The 20,993-nt window shown below is 37.2% G+C and overlaps 1 protein-coding gene across 1 annotated transcript in view; it reads right to left on the bottom strand.

Annotated features, from left to right (window-relative positions):
* The window catches only part of NOX4 (NADPH oxidase 4), a 145,243-nt gene that overhangs the window by 28,148 nt on the left and 96,102 nt on the right, over positions 1-20,993 (bottom strand). Inside the window, exon 13 of the mRNA XM_029209577.1 lies at positions 9,114-9,195. Within this exon, the coding sequence (XP_029065410.1) occupies positions 9,114-9,195 (82 nt within the window). The remainder of the gene's footprint in view (positions 1-9,113; positions 9,196-20,993) is intronic.

Below are 20,993 nucleotides of genomic sequence, written 5' to 3'. Positions count from 1 at the left end.
TCCCAGCTACAGGTTCATCTTGGCCCCATCCTTGAACCAGTTCTTATTTGAGTCCAGAACCAGTTATTCTCTCACTCAGCACGGAGGCATCCTTATTCCTTGTCCATTAGTCTTGCACTAACAGAGTTCTTTGACTTATCATATGTCTGAGCAGAATGTTCACAATTTCAGCAATGCCTCAGTTTTTGTAGAACTGTTCGGTGTGTTTTTTTTTTTTTTTGGTGGTCCAACTTGCTTTTGCAGTCCTGATGGCAGGGTTTTTACTTGTGAATTCCAGCCCAGGGGCTGGGACCTACTATCTATGGATAGATCAGCTTAATTTTGACATTATGCTTGCCTAGATTCGAAAATATTCAAGAATTAAGAATCCTAAAAATATCAATTTTTTTAGATCTCCTGCCAGCCAGGTGTTGGAATATTATCTACTAAATAAAAGAAAACCTAAGTTTAGGGATGAGAAAATGAGAGAAAGTAATCCTTTAATATTATGTACATTATGAAGAATGTTATGATTAGCTGTGATTGTGGAAACTACTAGAACAGCTGTGCATCCGTCATAAGCAGGCCCACAATAGAAAGAGTCCCTTCCTGAGTAATCACTGTGCCATCAGATCCCATCACCCAGAGCCATCATTGTTGGGCAGAACATGTCCGTTCTGGCAGGATCTAGACTGGAATGAAGGGATAGAACCTCACCACCCTGCCCTGAGGTGAGGCATAGCTTTGGGAAAAGGTAGAATAGAGCTGGGAATGGGGATACTAATGAGAATTCACATTTGCAAAAAGTCAGGTACTTTACATCATTTTATTTAACAATCACAAAGCTTTACGAGGTAGAATTATGCCAGGCACTGTGTGTTCCTCAAAGCAACACTAGAGGGAAGGTACTTATCTGTCTATCTACCCACCCATCCCTAGTTCCTGACACAGAGCTCCTAAACTCTTCTACATATGGGTACTAGGAAAATCTTTTATTCTAGTATTTAGTCTTTGACTCTTATTCCTGACACAGAGCTCCTAAGACCTTTGTAATTTCCTCAATGATAGGAGCCTCTGACACAGAGTTCCTATATTCTTGGAATTTCCTGATTCTAGGAATGTCTCTTGTTCTGATGAGACAATTCTTGGTGGGCTCCAGCATGCGGCTGGTCACCAGAAATGCCAGGCCATGATTAGAAGCTTGGAAGTTTCAGCTCCACCCCCCCATTCTCTGGAGAGGGGAGAGGAGCTGGAAATGAAGTTAATAACTGACCATGCCTCTGTGACGAAGCCTCCATAAAAAGGGGTTTAGAGAGCTCCCAGGTTGATGAACACATCTACATGCCAAGGGGGTGGTGCACGCCAACTCTATGGGGACAGAATCTCCTGCACTTGGGACACTTCCAGACTTCACCTTATGTATCTCTTCATCTGGCTGTTCATCTGTATGCTTTTTCATGTCCTTTATTGTATAATAAATCCGTACGTGTTTCCCTGAGTTCTGTGAGCAAAGGACAGAATCCAAGGAGAGGATCATGGGAACCCTGATTTGTAGCTAATTTGGGCGGACGCTGTAAGTAACTTGGGAACTTCCTACTTGTGATTGGCATCTGAAGTGGGAGCGAGCAATCTTAGGGGACTGAACCCCTAAGCTGTAGGGTCTGCAACTAACTCTGGTTAGTGTCAGAATTGAATTGAATTGCCAGACACCCATCTGGTGTTAAAGAATTGGTTGGTGCGGAAAAAACTCCCACGTACCTGGTGTTAGAAGTATTGTATGTGAGAGTAAAGGAGAAACAGGGAGTTTTTCCTGTAGTGCTAATATTGTATTTGAAATAGAGGGGAAGAAAATCATGTTCAGAAAGACCTCCCACTTGTCCTCAGTCATGGGGACAGTAAGCCAGCATGCGATACAAGTGAAGCTGCTTGAATTCCTTCCTTAAAGTCCTTCCTCTTCCCTTCCCTCCCCTCACCCTTTCATCCTCTACCTCCTCTTCTTTTTGTCCAATAGTCATCCCATTCTGCTGATTGCGCCTCCTAACATTCTCAGACATCTATCTGCTTTTCCCTATTACTATTATGACAGAATCGATCCTTTATCACTTCCCTCCTGAATATGAAATACGATCTCTCAATGAACCACCCACTTTCACGGTTCCATATGCTGTTATACTCTTTGTTCCATCTATAAAAAGCCTCTTCATCTGGTTCCATAGCACTTGTCAAGATTTTCCCCAAAGGGAAAATTAAACTTTACATGAATTGCCTAGACAGGAAGACACTTTATCTTCTCTTCTCCGATTGAATTTAGTACTTCTCTATAATTTATAGGACTTATCATATTGCTATAATTAATTTCTCCATTAAACTCTGATTCTGCTTTTCCCCAATGGGACTCTAGGTCCCACAAAGCCATATACTATGTCCTAATCATTTTTGTATTTTCAGTAATTATGACTGCTTCTGGTGCATGTAGTTTTTGAATAAATATTTGAAGAATGGAAAAATGGACAGATGAATAAATGAGAGGCAGTATAGCATAATTAGGTATAATTTGGGGGCCAAACAGACCTGGGTTTGAGACCCAGCTCTGCCATGTGACTTTGGATAAGTCACTTAACCCCTTTAAATTTTAGTCCCTTAATCTGTAAAATCTGTAAAATTGGGAAGATGGTCCTACCTAACTCATAGGGGATGGTAAAGATTAAATGAAATAATGCATATAAAGCACATAACACAATCCTGGCATGTAAAAAGTGTTAAATGTTGCTATTTTTTCTTATGAATGAGAATAACTTCACTCAGGTAACAAATATATTACAAATGTGCAGATTGAACAAAAATTACTGAAGTGGGAGGGAGGGTCTCTGGAGGAAGAGGAACTCAAAACTTTCTTTGGGAAGAGAAAGGAAGACAATTTGGAGAATAGATGACATCTGGAAAGGTCATCTGAGGCTCTGCAATTTAAGTATATTACTCAATATCACTGTTTTAAGCCATTTTTAAACAGCCCATTGGAAATGACATTAAGTTGAGACATTGCTTTTATTGTCCAAATAATCAAGGTTGTCCTCTGGTGGCGAACCAAGCCAAAAAGAAAGAGCTCTGAATTTTGTCATAAATAGTATTCCCCTCTCTAAACAGTTCTGACATTAAGCAATCCAGAGAATTTGATCTTTATGAGAACGAAATAGAGATACGTGACATTTTATTCCTGTTTTCCACAATATTTTTATATGTATTATGATTAAACTTTCAAAGCCATTGGAATATGTTTTGCTGGCCTAATTGCCAACATGGTTGCAAGTCATTTGTGAGTAAAATTATGCCAAATGTCTTCAACCGTTTTACATCCCGAAGCTGCATTTACAAGGATAAGAATATTTATAGCTACCCTCTATTCTAAATACATTATAAACCTAAAGCCTTCACAGTTAATAATGATGATGACAGCTAAGAAATGAGCAACAAAACTTAAGCTCATTATCTCCATTTCTTTCCTCTAACCTATGAATCAATATTTACTTTATATTAAGTATGCATTCATTTCCTGCTTTTCACTCATCTATCTATTTCTGACACATCTATTCCTGCTCTGCGAATTTTCATGGTGCAATGTCTTCTATGACATTCTGATGAGAATGGATGTGCCCGGTTTTGGCAATGGGTCAACTTTGAATTCAGGAATGTAAGAATGTGACTAATTAGCATGATTATAATTTAGAACAATGTTCCCCAGCATCATCGCAGGTAACGTTTTTTAAAAAATGGCTTTCCCTTAAAAAACACACGTACACACACATTTCAATAACTAGTCAGTTCTCCTCATGAATTCTTTCCCTAAATAAAAGACACCCTTTTCCACGTTTCATTATCTGTTAGGTGTCTCTATAAGATGCTCAAGATTATAGGGACACTATGCTCACTAGAGAACCCACTCCCAATCCAAATTACCACAGTCCATTCATCAGCCTATATTAACCAGTGTAGATGAGTCTCACTTAAAGAAGGTCAGCTACATTATCCTCTGTAAATATCACTCTGTGACACCATGTAATATAGGGCAAATAAGTCACTTCTTAACCCATATTTTAGCTCTTAAAATGTATTTCTCACAAATGGAGTCTATATTCAATGAGTCAGTAAAAGAATCAGAATAATCTTAATGTAGTGTGAATGTAAATTGATACAGCCGCTATGGAGAACAGTATAGAGGTTCCTTAAATAACTAAAAATAGAACTACCATATGACCCAGCAATCCAACTACTGGGCATATACCATGAGAAAACCATAATTCTAAAAGAGAAAGGTACCACAATATTCATTGCAGCTCTATTTACAACAGCCAGGACATGGAAGCAACCTAAGTGTCCATCAACAGATGAATGGATAAAGAAGATGTGGCACATATATACAATGGAATATTACTCAGCCATAAAAAGAAACAAAATTGAGTTATTTGTAGTAAGGTGGATGGACCTAGAGTCTGTCATACAGAGTGAAGTAAGTCAGAAAGAGAAAAACACATACCGTATACTAACACATATATATGGAATCTAAAAAAAAAAAAAAGGTTCTGATGAACCTAGGGGCAGGACAGGAATAAAGACGCAGAGGTAGAGGATGGACTTGAGAACACGGGGAGTGGAAACGGTAAGCTGGGATGAAGTGAGAGAGTGGCATGGACATATATACACTACCAAATGTAAAATAGATAGCTAGTGGGAAGCAGCCGCATAGCACAGGGAGATCAGCTCTGTGCTTTGTGACCACCTAGAGTGGTGGGATAGGGAGAGTGGGAGGGAGACGCAAGAGGGAGGGGATATGGGGATATATGTATACATATAGCTGATTCACTTTGTTATACAGCAGAAGTTAACACAACATTGTAAAGCAATTATACTCCAATAAAGATGTTAAAAAAATTATATGGTTATATCTGTAAGTGCCAAAAACTTATCTGGTAGAATTCAGCAGCCAATTCTATGTTTATTAATATAAAAACATAATATCATTTACTATAAAGCAGATCTAGCTGCTGAAATTTTAGCGACATACAAATAAATTAAACTCTCAAACAATTACTAAAAAAAAAATCTTAATATAAATAGGTATACGGCATTGTGAATAAAAGCAACAAATACTAACGGCTTGATTAAACTTTCAGCTTTCTAGAAATCTTTGTGTCATAAAATTACAAATTCCTTGACTTTTAGTTATCTTCAATAATGAATAAATGAGAGTATATCTGAGAATGAATATAAATGAGAGAAAAAATGAGAGTATTAAAAACCATGAATAATACAAAATTAGTTTAAATTAGGTCTAGACACACAGATTCCCTGCCCACCTGTATTTACTAATTGGCCCTTACCACAACTTTCTCTTCTACCGCAACATTCTTTAAGTGGGCATTGTTTACATGCACAGAGTTTTTGCTCCTATGCTCTTTCCTGGACCAACTCAACACTGCCTAGGCACAGCACAAACAGAATTATATTACCCCTTCTATGTCCCCCAGCATCTCCTAAAATTCTGCCAAACTAGACATTAAATCAGCTATGGGAAGATGAAAATAGTTAATATTCTGTAACTTAAATAAACTAATTGTATTTAATCCAGAATTTTATGTAAATATTTTCAGCCCCAGAAACCTTTAATTAGCATATTTTCATTTCAGTTCAGAAAACTGAAGCTCATAAAGATGTTAAGTGGTCACCTAAGTGGTGCCTCACATCAGCATCTCGCAGTAATTTAGAAATATTGAATAAATAGTACTTCCCTAAATATTAATAAGGGTGGGTGGACGAAAGTACCTTGACATAAAAGCTATCCTGCAAGATAAATGAACAGCCTATTTCCTATGGTGTTTGGAAACATGCAAATCTAGTTAATTCTAGATGCAATTTTAAATGAATAGCAATAAATAACATCTGCAGCTAAAATGCAGTATTTACTGTGTCAAGCTCAGTTCAAAATATTTTATTACTTCATTTCATCTTTATATCGTGCTTGAGTGGTAAGTATTATTATCTTCCTCCTTTCACACAGGTGGAACAGAGGCACAGAGGGTTAGGTCACCCAGTTCACCAGGTCAGCAGGGAAGGCAATCTGCTTCAGAGTCTGCACACTGAACTGCTGTAATACGGTGTGTGTGGCATCAGTGGATGATATTTATTTCTTTAATCTGCAGATGTCAAAAAGTATATCTACTCCAAGGGTTAGACACTGACAAAGGATGTCACATGATGTCTGTTAAACATTAGAATGGATCACATCACTATCAGAAAAGAAATCTAAGAACAAGAAGGATACTTGTAAAGCTAAGGAAACCTAGGGAAACAACTGCAGACAGATTACGACTTGAGAAACATTGTAAGTCTCCTTTAAACAATGGTGTCAGTCAGACAGTAAGCCTAAGAGGCACTGGCCCCTGCAAATAGCAGCTGTGGGCAAAAATACTGATAGACATGCATGGATCTCTTCAGGCACCTCCATGCTCCCTGCCAACATGAACATGAGTAATGTACCCATGCAAGGCTTCTCCAAGTACATGTATGTCCCTGTGAGTACTGGGAAGAGATTGGAAGATTACTGCTAGAGATTAAACCTGGATTAATATCGGAAACAATGAACAGATAATTCAGATTATGTATTTATTTTGTGACCAGAATTAAGTAAATATTATCATAGCTGTGAAATCAGGGAAAAACTAACTCAGGTGAAGTTCAGTAAATACTTGAATAAACTGCCAAACTGATCAAAGAATGAATCACTTAGCATCATGATGAGTTTTGATTAAATATTTGTAAACCAAGCTCTAATTCTTTAATTTGGTGACCGATTTTTCTATTACAGATAATAATTTATTCATTCTTTAGCCTGTTGCATACTAGCTACTAAAGAGAGTCAGATTACTCAAAAAGTAGAGGGTACTCCAAGCTTCCACAGGAAGGATCAAGACACCAGCGTACATCAGCTTTTAGGGAAGAGAATACCTAATAAAAACCTGGTACTTCCTTATTCTCTGGGAAGATGAGGCACATTGCTTCAACCAATTAATACACTTGTGGCATCTAAGAAAAAGTCTATCCCATTTAAGAAAGAGTTATCAAGATGCTAAAGAAGAATAAATTCCTAAAATCATATCTAGCATGTGGTTATTTTGAAAACCACTTATTAACATAGGCAGAACACTCTATGACATAAATCACAGCAAGATCCTTTTTGACCCACCTCCTAGAGAAATGGAAATAAAAACAAAAATAAACAAATGGGACCTAATGAAACTTCAAAGCTTTTGTACAGCAAAGGAAACCATAAACAAGACCAAAAGACAACCCTCAGAATGGGAGAAAATACTTGCAAATGAAGCAACTGACAAAGGATTAATGTCCAAAATTTACAAGCAGCTCATGCAGCTCAATATCAAAAAATCAAACGACCCAATCCAAACATGGGCAGAAGACCTAAATAGACATTTCTCCAAAGAAGATATACAGATTGCCAACATACACATGAAAGGATGCTCAACATCACTAATCATTAGAGAAATGCAAATCAAAACTACAATGAGATATCATCTCACACCGGTCAGAATGGCCATCATCAAAAAATCTACAAACAATAAATGCTGGAGGGGGTGTGGAGAAAAGGGAACCCTCTTGCACTGTTGGTGGGAATGTAAATTGATACAGCCACTATGGAGAACAGTATGGAGGTTCCTTAAAAAACTAAAAATAGGGGCTTCCCTGGTGGCGCAGTGGTTGGGAGTCTGCCTGACGATGCAGGGGACACGGGTTCGTGCCCCGGTCCGGGAGGCTCCCACATGCCGCGGAGCGGCTGGGCCCGTGAGCCATGGCCGCTGGGCCTGCGCGTCCAGAGCCTGTGCTCCGCAACGGGAGGGACCGCAGCAGTGAGAGGCCCACGTACCGCAAAACAAACAAACAAACAAACAAACTAAAAATAGAACTACCATATGACCCAGCAGTCCCACTACTGGGCGTATGCCGTGAGAAAACCATAATTCAAAAAGAGTCATGTACCACAATGTTCATTGCAGCTATATTTACAATAGCCAGGACATGGAAGCAACCTACGTGTCCATCAACAGATGAACGGATAAAGAAGATGTGGCACATATATACAATGGAATATTAGTCAGCCATAAAAAGAAACGAAATTGAGTTATTTGTAGTGAGGCGGATGAACTTACAGTCTGTCATACAGAGTGAAGTCAGAAAGAGAAAAAACGAATACCATATGCTAACACATATACATGGAATCTAAAAAAAAAAAAATGGTCATGAAGAACCTAGGGGCAAGACGGGAATAAAGACGCAGACCTACTAGAAAATGGACTTGAGGATATGGGTAGGGGGAAGGGTAAGCTGGGACAAAGTGAGAGAGTGGCATGGACATATATACACTACCAAATGTAAAATAGCTAGCTAGTGGGAAGCAGCTGCATAGCACAGGGAGATCAGCTCGGTGCTTTGTGACCACCTAGAGGGGTGGGATAGGGAGGGTGGGAGGGAGGGTGACACAAGAGGGAAGAGATATGGGGATATATGTATATGTATATATGCATAACTGATTCACTTTGTTATAAAGCAGAAACTAACACATCATTGTAAAGCAATTATACTCCAATAAAGATGTTAAAAAAATACGGCTTCCCGGGTGGCGCAGTGGTTGAGAGTCCGCCTGCCAATGCAGGGGACAAGGGTTCGTGTCCCGGTCCGGGAAGATCCCACATGCCGCGGGGCGGCTGGACCCGTGAGCCATGGCCGCTGAGCCTGCGCGTCCGGAGCCTGTGCTCCGCAATGGGAGAGGCCACAACAGTGAGAGGCCCGCGTACCGCAAAAAAAAAAACCAAAACAACAACAACAACAAAAAAATATATATAAATGAATCCTTACATTTAAAGGATAGAAAACAGGAAACCAGATGAGGGATTAGCTGTGAAGAGCTTGAGACATTATAGTGCAGGAGATGCTCTAGTTAGTTAGGTTAGGTTTTTCAGGCCTTTTCAGAAATCCTAAAATGTAAAAATTTTTTCTTTGCCCTCCCAAAGCTCACCCATCATTATGCCCATTCCCTTCACAATACCTAGAGAACTCCTATTGCTTACTTGGGATAATTTCTAGATTGAATGAAGGGCAGAATCTCGGAGTCTTGACTAGATGGAGGAAGGAGTAAATCTCGAAATCGCTCTGTCAAAAGAAAAATAAACAACAGGCTATGAAAAAAGTCATAAAAGAATTTCAAAATAGAATTATTTCCTATTCTTTTAATTTGTTAACTATTTTGACTGCATATCTTGTATTAGAAATCTACCCACCATTTTATGTACTACCAAAATAGGTTTTTATTTCACTTTAATGACTATGCATATTTTTCTAATTAAGATGTCATAACAACTGCATATATAAAAATAACAAGTATTTAGTATTAGTTTATACTAATAACAAATTAGTATAAACTAATATTAAAATCTTATAATTGAAAGGTTAGAGGAAACATATATGACCAATAAATATACCAAGAGATGCACAAACTCATTAGTAACCTGGGAAATGAGAATTAAAACCACACACCATAAGATAGCATTCACATTATGTGGCATTCAATTGACAGAAATTAATCTCACAAGACCAAGTGTTAGGATTGTATCAACATAAGCTCTTATATAATTCTGGCGGAAATGCAAGTTGGTGCAATAGCTTTGGAAAACAATTCCGTATTATCTTTTAAGTTTAACTTTTGCATACCCTATGAGCCAATATTTCCTTCGCTAGGTATATACTCTGCAGAAACTTTCAAATATGTCTCAGGCAGAAGAAAAAGAATATTCATAGCAGCACTGGTCAGAACAACATAAATGGAAACAACTCAATTGCCTAGGGACAGGAGAATGGATAATTTGTGGTATATTCACACAATAGAATATTCGTTGAAGTGAAACAATGAATTCAGTTACAAATAAAAACACAGTGAATCATACTAGTATGATGTTGAGTGAAAAAAATACCAGCAGATTACATATAGAAGAATATTATTTTTTGTTGAGTTAAAAACTAACTAAGCAATGTGTTATTTGGGTATGTTATATATGAAACAAAGAAAACCAGTGAAAAAAGGGATGATATACACAATTCAGGACAATGGTTACCTTTTAGAAGGAGTGAGGGGATGAAATAGGAGAAAAGCAAAAAGGCAGGTGAAAGAAATTGTTAATAAAGTCATATGTATTCATTATAGCATCATAAATCAGTGAATGAATGAGAGCCAGAAATTGTCCAATGATGACAGTGGGTCATGAACCAAGAATCTGATTAATACAATTCCGTACTCATGAATTCATAACGAAGGAAAGAGGGAGAAAGGGAGGAAAAGAAAGAGGAAGAGAAAGAGACAGGGAGGGAAGAAGTGAGACAGGAAACAGAAAAGAAGAGAAGGGAAAAATGGAGTGTGGAGAAAGGAAGAATCCTCAGTTCTACCTTAGAAATAGTTATAACGAAAAGCTATCTGCCCTGATAGAGTAATCTATCACTCTAATACTGATCCCACATTTCTAGGATTAGATAGTCACTATCTCTAGAGTCATCCCTAGGGAAGGCTTCCTTGATCCCTCCTCTTTCTTTCTCTCTTCCTGCCAAATCTGGGATAGATGGCCCTGCTGGGTACTCCTAGTACACTCTGTGCTACGCTCTCATGGAATCTATCATATTATATTTTTACTGTTATATACATTTGTCTATCCACCCTCCCCCTCCTCCTAGTAGATGGGTATTGTGCCACCAGGATGCAGAACACTATCTGATACATATTAAGGTGTTAGATAAATATTTGTTGAAAGACTATTTCTGATTTCCATTTTTACTGGATACAGAAAACTGTTTGCCTAGGTTAATCTTAACGCCTTTTAGAAGAGCCCCACTGGTCATCGATCAACCATAAAAAGCCAGGGGACCTGTACTCTAGCCTGGACAGAGTCACGCCATCAGGCTGAGAACAGAGTACAAAGCTGAAACGCTGCACTGCAGTAAATCCATCACTAACAAAAGGTGAGCAATTTCCACAAAATACTGAAAATCTACACTTGATGATGACTCACCCTTTCCAGGCTACTGAATAGCCAGACGTTAAACATTTGTGAGTACAGTGGTTAACAAGTATGGCTGAGAAACAGGATGTGGATTTTATCCTCATATTTATTAAAGTAGATCGAATCAGATGTTTAGCTGACCTCTACTCTGCATTTTGTTTTCACCACTCTGACAGTTCTTACAATACACTTGGAGAGGAACTAAGAAAATTCAAACAGAGGTGGCTGTACCCTACAGTCCACAAATGCAAGAAAGCATACTTTATTTTTCTCTCCTTTAGGCACACTTACTCTTTAATTTGAGTTCATATTTTTTTAAATTAAATTCTATTATTAACTGATATGCTGCTTTTTTTTTTTTTTTTTTTTTTGTGGTACATGGGCCTCTCACTGCTGTGGCCTCTCCCGTTGCAGAGCACAGGCTCCGGATGCGCAGGCTCAGCGGCCATGGCTCGCGGGCCCAGCCGCTCCGCGGCATGTGGGATCTTCCCGGACCGGTGCACGAACCCGTGTCCCCTGCATCGGCAGGCGGACTCGCAACCACTGCGCCACCAGGGAAGCCCATATGCTGCTATTTTTCATCAATGAAATTAATGATTATTTCAATGAATGACTAGGATTAGATAGTCAATGATGTGACTAGTAAATTTTTCTGATGACATGACCCATGCTTTTCAGTCTACTTCCCAATTTATGTAGCATCCCATTAAATGAGTGATTTGCAGTGCTTCTCTTTTTCCTTCTTTTGCCCCCATTTATGCCTTTCCTAAAATGGGTCTTGAAAAATAAAAGCAAAACCCAACAACAAATAGGAACTTTACACATCAAGTAAAGAACTGTTCAATCAAACAGCTATATTAAATATGATATATCCTTGGGTGCTGAAAATTAATATAAGTTAAAAAATCTCTGGAGATGACATTATACTGATAGGACTAAAAAACAAACAAAAACCCACCCTCTACACACACAGCAAAAGTAGCATATAAGAGATCATTTATTAAGCTACCCAAACTATGAAATCTATAATTAGTATTCCTACATCTGGAGCATCCTTTAATCTGAGTATCATAAATGCAAGGAATACCAAGTGAACATGAAGACTCTTGAGTAGCTAGCGCGACTGTCAAAAAAAAAAAGTTCACATATACACAAACAGAAAACATACACAGTACCTTAAAACTGTCCTTTTTAAATTTTCCATTTTTATAGCATATGTATAAATTCCTAAATGAGAATAATTAACTTTTTCCCGTAAAAGTATAATGATTGCTTATTTTTTCTTTATGAGAATAAAAATAAATGATAAAAATTATCCTTAGAAAAGTCCAAGTAAATGAAAAATTGTTTCAAATGCTTACATTAATCCTTCTTTAGTCTCCTAAATTTCAGCTATTAGCATCCCATTCTTTATCTGATGCTAAGGAAAAGACCAAAATAAATTGATGTTTCCTTTGTTAAATAGCAAAAATTTTAAAATAATTCTTCTTTTCTTAGAGTAAAATGTCACACCAGCTGATCTGCTTTCTCAGTAGGCCCAAAGTCTGTTTCTTAAGAAAATGGCAGTTATCCAAAAACTAGAGCTCAGTCCTTTCACAGGGCTTCTTAGAACAATTTCATTAAAGCCACTGAAAAGAACCAGAGGATTTTCTGCAAAGTGATATTTTGATGAGCTGACTAATGATGTGATAATGTCTGACCATAATCTTCTACCAGTAGGGGATATATCTTAATTAACACAAGCTTTTGTAGCCTTTCACCCACTGTTTCTTTCTCTCATTCAGTCAACAAAAGGATTCCCAGGCAACAAGACCTGGATGACATGCTGCACACAATTACATTAATTTGGGTTCCCTGGACAACCGATTGTGAGACAATATACTTATTTATTTGAAAACAAAGATAAGAAAACTAAAATACTCTTTCCAATTTTAACAAACTGTTTTGTACATTTACTGTGACTCAAATTCTTTATTTTCCCTTTAGTGGAAAATAGGCAACCTGCAATCCTCCCCAACATGCAGAACGTAACAAAAGCAATAAACATTTGCATAACAACAAAAAACAGTATGCATATATATTCTTGGAATGAGAAAAAATAAAGTCTTCTCTCTACCACTATAATAATAAGGAAGAGAAAAAGCAAAAGCACAGTCAGCAGGTAGCCTCCAGCTGTCAGTTACATCAGAGTCTGCCTTAGGTGCAGGGGAATTGCCTTTCCCAGAACAGCTCAAATCCAGTGACTGAACAAGGCAGGGGTAGTTTAGCTGTACACAGGCAACTCTGATGGGTAAAATTTGCTCCAAAGCTTCCTGCCACTTTGGCTGAGCCTTCATAGAGACTACATGGTGGTTCAGGTTCTTCCTGTACCCAGTTTCACTGCCTTCCTCTTCCCTTCACAGGTGTTGATCTCTAATAAGCATTTTACATTCACAAATTACTTCTCAGAATCAGTTTCTGGTGAACCCAACCTGCAACAGGTGGGTTTGACAGAACTCCACTTTGTACTTAGAGCTTCTGCAGTGTCCTTGGTTACTACTGGGTGAGATGCATGAATGTGTAGTTAAGTCAGAATAAGTCATTTCCTTTCCAGCTATTTCCAGAGGTAACATAACTAACACCTTCACTGCAATAGAGATGCTCATTGTTAAGAAGAATTGCTCTCAGAAATGCCCTCAGACACACATACCCTGGGACAAGTAATACCATCTAATCTGGGCTGATGATGGGAAAAATAAACAAGTGGCCTTTCAGGGCACATAGTATACTAGCCAGTTGCACCATGCCCCATGCTGAGGTCCATAAGACACACACAGCCATCAAGCCTTCAGGTGACAATGTCAGTGGAAATGTAGAAAATTATAATTTAGGTTGGTACGAAAAATGTATAGGAAATAGAGGTTAAACAGTCTAATGTATAGGGTAGCCTGAACACTCTTATTATAGTGGTTTTGTCCCTTATCATGAAATGTAGTAACTTATTTCAACAGTAATAAGCTAAGAAAAGATAATGATTAATTTAGAAGTAAATATTGGGACTTCCCTGGTGGTCCAGTGGGTAAGACTCTGCGCTCCCCATGCAGAGGGCCCAGGTTTGATCCCTGGTCAGGGAACTAGATCCTGCTTGTATGTCGCAACTAAGAGTTTGCATGCTGTGACTAAGAAGTCCGCATGCCACAACTAAGAAGTCCGCATGCTGCAACTAAAGATCCCGCATGCCACAACTAAGACCCGGCACAGCCAAAATAAGTAAATAAAATAATTTATAAATAAATAAACATTTAGAAAAATAAAAGTAAATATTAAATTTATTTGTCTTTTTCAAGAAAGTTGGTGATGAACATGCAACTTGAACAAAATGTTTGTATTTTGCCATCCACCCTGGAAGCCATAACAATTTCACTGAACACGTGAAAACACTCAAATCTGTTGATAATGAATCAGCATCTACTTCAAAAGTTATTCATTATTTTATGAAAAGGCTGGTCCAACGATGATAATTTAACACATAAATATGTAGAAGGTGCAGTAGGTGATCAATGTCATGAAAAAAAAGTAACTTGACAATAACTGGGCTTGGTCTTTGTGCATAGTGCCAAGCTATTCATCAAAAGATAATAAAGCTATTCTAATTTTATAGAATTGCTCAAAAACTGACCATTAATACAGGGGAAGGTGAGTTGGAATGAGAAAAGATTATATTCGAAGTGTCCACAAACATCTTAAACTCTCTTACCCTCCTTCCACTGATTGTCTATCTCAACATTCTCTGCTGCAAGGCAGAGTTTACCCCCCAAGGGTCTCTAGCTTGTATTTTCATGTTAGGAAGAACAGGTTCTTGTTTCATTTTTCTTTTTCTCTCCTAACTTTCCTTTCTAAACTCAACTTCCTGTTCTTTCTTTGTCTTGCTCTTTTTTTAAAAAATGAAACTTAATCCCTTCCAATGAAAATTCTTCTCTCTCACTTCTCTAGTCATTTTCTACCGACTCCATTTACTGTATCACAAAAACCCAATAATATCAATAGTTCCCAAACACATCTTTTTCTTTGGAAAGGAAATTATACAGAAGAAAATAAGCTGGTCAAGTCCATGTTCTGGTTAGTGAGGTAGGGACTGGAGGCGAGCTCTTCAAACACATACACTTTGACAACTTTTACACAAATACAAAAGAATGGGGTCTACCTATTGGAGTTAAAGAAGAAACAATGGCATGGATGAAGAGGTAAATTTAAGACTAACAATAAGACATGAGAAATGTTCCTTTTTACCTAGAAGTACAAAACACCAAGAGTAAATTATGAAAAAAAAAATAGAAAAGAAGAGAAAAAAAGGAGATTATATTGATAAGGGGATTCTGACAGTGGCTAAGTGTACTTATTCAATTCATGCATTCTGGAATTAAGGTGGATTCAAAGACTCACTGGGCCTATGGTGACACAGAGTAAAGCCAAAACTATTAACTTCCTATAAGAAGTTACTGGTCTACTGTAGTAAGGTTTTGGTTCCTAAGAAAATTGTGTCACCTTAGAGTCAATGTTTAGCTCCCCCAAAGTTGAATATTTCTTTCACCCATGCACAGCCACCCTGCCAAATAGCTCCAAGCACCCTGCCAAATGCTACAGGGTAAGAGGATCATTTAATAGTTTAATTTTTGACATGTAGAAGGGTTTTTTCTCAAAGGGACTTAACCATCCCTTTATTAAAGGTGTTCACAATCTATGAACTGACTCAGATCTAGGAATTGGATGAAGGGCTGTGACTCTCTACTGAGATGATTCAGGTTATCCCTGTTTGCCAATCTTTGAGTTTTCTTTTCATTTGTACAAATCAAGTAAGGCTTTACTAGGTTGTCCTTCTACTTGAGTCCTAAGGACACCATGGTCAGTCAACACCAAAGATCTCAACAGGTCAATCCATTCTGATCACTGCTCTGGACATGCTGCCCATAATGGTAACCACACCCAGCTTGACTTTATCAGTTAAGTGCTGCCTTGTAACCCCTGCCTCTCAGGGACCTCATCATCTCCACTGAGTTCAAGCAGCCCAATGATAGCCTCTCTCGTTTGTCATTCTCAGCCTGCAAACTGTCACCATAGAGCTTTTCAAGTGTTCTAGAATGCCTATCACCAATGTATTTCTCAAAGCTGTAGTGAAAGAATCGTTCATGAGTGTTTAGTTAAGGGGTTGATAGCCATCATATATAATAAGTTCTCTTCAGCTTTCCAATCTCTCTGAGGTATTGGATAACTTCATCTACAATATATCTAAGACGTCTATAAGCATATATACCGAAGAGTTAAGAATAAATATGGTTAAGGATTTGAGATGGAAGTTTAAAAGGCATTAATTTTTATTTTAACTGTATCTTGTTTGTATTTTAAAGAGAACTTATATAAGAGTAATCATTTTTAAAAAGATAGATGTGTATACTATCACACACACACACACACACACACACACGCCTTCAACGGTACTTGTCATTTACACTCCCTACAGTACACCTTTGTAACACTATCCACTCCTCTACCTCCTGAGGAAGACATAACACTGATGCAGAAACAGCATGCATGCATGCACACACACATACACACATGCTGCTTAAAAAAGAAGGTAAAAATTAATATTTGCCATAATATTTAGGAAGTACTACTTAAATATACAAACAAAATTTGCATATTTGAAAAATTTTTTTCAGCAAACATTTATGATCATGTACTAAAAATAAGGCACCAAGTTAGGTCCTCAATAAACTAAAAGTCTAGTAAGGAAGGCATATGTGTTATCAAAAGAGATGTACACTGCAAATAAATAAGTGATAAACGCATACTCTAACAGTCCAGAAGAATAGAGCCACCAGCTTTGCCTGGATACATCGGTAATAAAAAGCAAAAGAGGCAGAGAGGTTTTATAAAAAAGTGAAATAAACCAAAAAGAAGTCCTTCTTATCCATGACGTTAGATGAAATGAATAATTTTGCTAGCATTTTTGCTGTCTTCTATATAATCAGTTAAAGCATCCTTTATTCATTTATTCACTCACTCAACAAACTTCCATTAAGTGCCTATTATTTGTCACACACTATGAACAAAACAAATTGTAATTCTCAAGGGCAGCCCTGTTTATCACAAGGAAATGCCAGGACAACAAAAGAACTGCAATGCAATTACAGCCATGATGGGGCTCAGGGCAGGCTGCCCCAGAATGTGCCACTTTGGCATATGGATTATTCCAAGCTAAAGACAATAAAGGCCCAACAGATGCAAGAAGAGCTTCTTACCTCCCCCTTAACTACCGAAAAGAATTTAGATAACGGGCCTTACCAGGAAGAGAAGTATTATCAGCCATAAGTTTTTACATCAGAAAGACTTATCTGCATGGCGTGGGAAACATTTATTTACCAAACATTTGCTCTTCCCACCTTCCTGTGAACTGTCTTCCTCCCCTTTGAAGACCCCTACCTGCTTCTCCTTAGCTCAGCATGGCATATAAGCCTCAACTGCCTAACTGGCAAGAAGCCTCATCTCTTTGGGGTTCCCATATATACGAAATTAATTTTTTTTTCTTGTTAATCTGGCTAAGGTCAATTTAATTATTAGGCCAGCCAAAGAATCTAGAAGGGAAGAAGGAAAAAGTTTTCCTCCCCCTATCTACTTGAAAAAGAATTTAGAATGTAATTACAACATTACTTAAAGAGGGAAAGAAAAGCTGTTCTCCTAGGGATTCAAAGAAATTAATGGTTTGTCAAAATTTCGTGTTTTATTTTCCTTAGGAAAAGAAATATGCACACTAATCTTAGAAGAAACAAATTACTTCAAAAAATGAGAATTAAAGGGCAAACTTACAGAGAAGTACATCCAAACCAACTAGAAAGATACAGAGTATAAATTTTCCTTTTCTGAAAAGTTCAAATCAAGTAAATGTTCTTTATTACCATGGTAACTCAGTATTGAATAACAATAGTTGCTATTTAAAATATTGCTTTCAAAGCAACATCAAAGGCATTCAAATTAATACTATTTTAGATAAATCAGAAAATCTAGCTGCAGAGCAAGAATATTTTCCTATTAAAGATATAGACAAATCTTCTGTTGATAAAATTCAAATGGAAATGGACTGCGATTTTAGAAGAAAAAAAAAATCAGTTGCATGCTCTGGTTATATAAAACTACCTTTTCCACAAATATTAAGGCCAATATCAAAGGAATACAAAAAAACAGAATCTTATACTTGTCTTATCCAAGGGAGGAAAAAACAAGTCCATACTTGTAACTCAGAAGATAACATAGAGCACAATATATACAACCAGAGCTAATAAATGAATACGAACACTAATAGGTGCTAGAAAGAAAACAAACATAAAAATCCCATATTTGGCACTTATCCTCCACAATATTCCCTGTGAGATTTTCTCAACTATCCCTCAATTAATCTGTTATCATTCCTACCCTATGTGGAATTAAATTATCCACATTTTAGGATATATTTCTCTGAAAAGAATTATACAGCCTTACATCAGCAATGAGCTGGTAAATGAGAAAATTATATCAATGCAACAGGTTGTAGGTGAGGAAACTAAAAACCACACTGCCTGACTGACTGGCCCAGGGCCATATGGCTAGCAAGAGGCAAAGAGATTTAAAAAGAAAACAAAAACAGAAACAAAAACAAACCCCCAAAACTCACAGTCAAGTGTTCTTTCCACTGCATTATATTGCCTCATTCTTGGGAGAGAAAATACTGTACTCCCTTTCCTGGCCTCCCCCCTCTCTTATTTTCTTCTTGCCTAAGGATTACATAATAAGAGAAAAACACAGCAAGGTCATATACAATCTGTGTGCCTCCACACCTGGTACTTTTAACAGTGTAAGGTCTGGAGGTAGGCCATGCAGTATTGTACAAAGAAAAACTATTTAATGGATGCTTTTATTTTCAGAGCAAGCCCAGTGATAAAAGTCTATTCCTTTAATATTCATTATTCTAGTTCCTACTTGTTAAACATACTATTTAAAAAAAAAATCAGCTTTTGAAAGAACTGCAAACAGACTTGTTGGCCTCTAAATACATCAATGAATCAATGTCTGTAACTGGCTTTCTTATAAAATATGAGTTCTATTTCCACTGAAGCTAAATACAAAAATTGACAGGGTGAAAAAAAAAAGAACAGAGGTTTAAGGAAGGTGAAAGCAAGTAACAGAGGCATTTTCAGTTGCACATATTATTGCTACTAAGCTTTCCACAACCTACCTCTTAAGGAGAATGTTTTCTTTTCATTTGTCACAGCAAATGCACTTTTTTGACAACGTTGGCATTGAACAAAAGAAACACCTCAAAGTGATCAAGGCTCAGCTTGATACTAATTCAAGTAGTATCTGCACAAACTCAGTACCCCCTGGGTGCATATTCAAGGAGGAATAGGCAATTTTATCCAAAGAAACTGGAGGGTTTTTTAATGTTTTTATGAAGTTCTAACCTAAAACCCTGGGCAAACAAAATTACTAGCATGAAATACATGGTCCTTTGAAACCTATCAAAACCAACCTTGCAGTGGGAATCTTCTCTGTTCTTAAATACAGGACGTTCTGGTCAAAGACCAAGCCTATGAAGTGATGGATTAGGGAACAGCAACAAGCAAATATATGAATTCACTTCCTTCATTAGGTTGTTTCATTGGATAAATTTGAGTTTCCCCCCATCTCTCTGGCTTTTTTATTGCATGTGCATTCCCGATGCCAGGACTGCTTGTTCTTCTTTTAACCAAATCCTGTCCAAGATTTCAGGACCAACTAAGAGTCCCATTCCTTGAAGAGGCCTTCACAAACTATGCCTACCAGTGATAACCTTTGTTTTTATTTTCAGCATAATAAGGTTAGGTACTGGAGCAGAGATTCTTAATCTCCTGTGGACTATACAATGAAGTCTAATTTGTTTATCTGGGTGTTGAATATTCTTTAAACAACTGGCTCCTACATATCTCTGCAGCCTTATCTCCTAATATTTCTAACTATGAATTCTAAGCTCAGCTGCATTAACATCTTATTGTTTGCTATGACATCATGCCTTTTATGGCAATGTGTTCTTTCTTCCAACAGTGCCCTTTTCTGCATAGAAAGCTCCTACTTTAACCTCTGTGTTCCAGCTCAAATGCACCTCATCATGCCCACATAAATTTTCTGATTTCCTAAGGCAGAATAAGTTCAATCCTCTTAAAGAGCCCTAAATATATATCCATGAGAGAAAATGTCAATATTTTGCATCCTCACCAGCAATAGATACTATTAATAAAGAAAATCTTTGTTAATTGATAGATGAAATATGGTATTACAGCTATTCTAATTAACATTTATTTGAATATTATTATGATCTACTCTGTTCACATAGTTTATCCATTTCTTTTTGCAGCTTATTTCTTATTGAACTAAACAAGCTCTTTATATATTGAAGGTTTTAGTGTGTATTTACTATAAATTTTTTTTCGTTCAATTTCCTTTTATTTTTTGGCATGATTTTAAAATTTTTATGTAGTTAAATCTACTTACTTTTCTCTGTGAATTCTTCCACAATAGAATGATCTTTCATATGGAGAGTTTAATTTCTATATTTTCTTCTGATGCCTTTACAGATTAACATTTTTATGTTAAAGTACTTAACCTATCTGGAAGTAATTTTTGGTCATCTGAAGGAAAGATTTAATTTTTTAAAATAGTTAAGTGCCAAATGCTTTAACTATTTACAAACTAACACTTTATATTGATTTACAGAGCTTCCTTTATCATATGATATATATTTTCATGTATCAAAGGGTCTGCTTCTAGGCTATTTTCCTTTGTTAATATATTTCTTGTCACTTTTGCTCTAGTTCCACAGTGCTTAAACTTCTTGAACTTTATAGGAGGCAGTGTAGT

Source organism: Monodon monoceros, unplaced genomic scaffold (assembly GCF_005190385.1).
Source record: "Monodon monoceros isolate NGI ecotype Baffin Bay Population unplaced genomic scaffold, NGI_Narwhal_1 Super_Scaffold_7, whole genome shotgun sequence".
In the NCBI taxonomy this organism is placed as follows: Eukaryota; Metazoa; Chordata; class Mammalia; order Artiodactyla; family Monodontidae; genus Monodon; species Monodon monoceros.
Note: the sequence above shows the minus strand (reverse complement) of the source record. Positions and strands in the feature narration are given on the sequence as shown.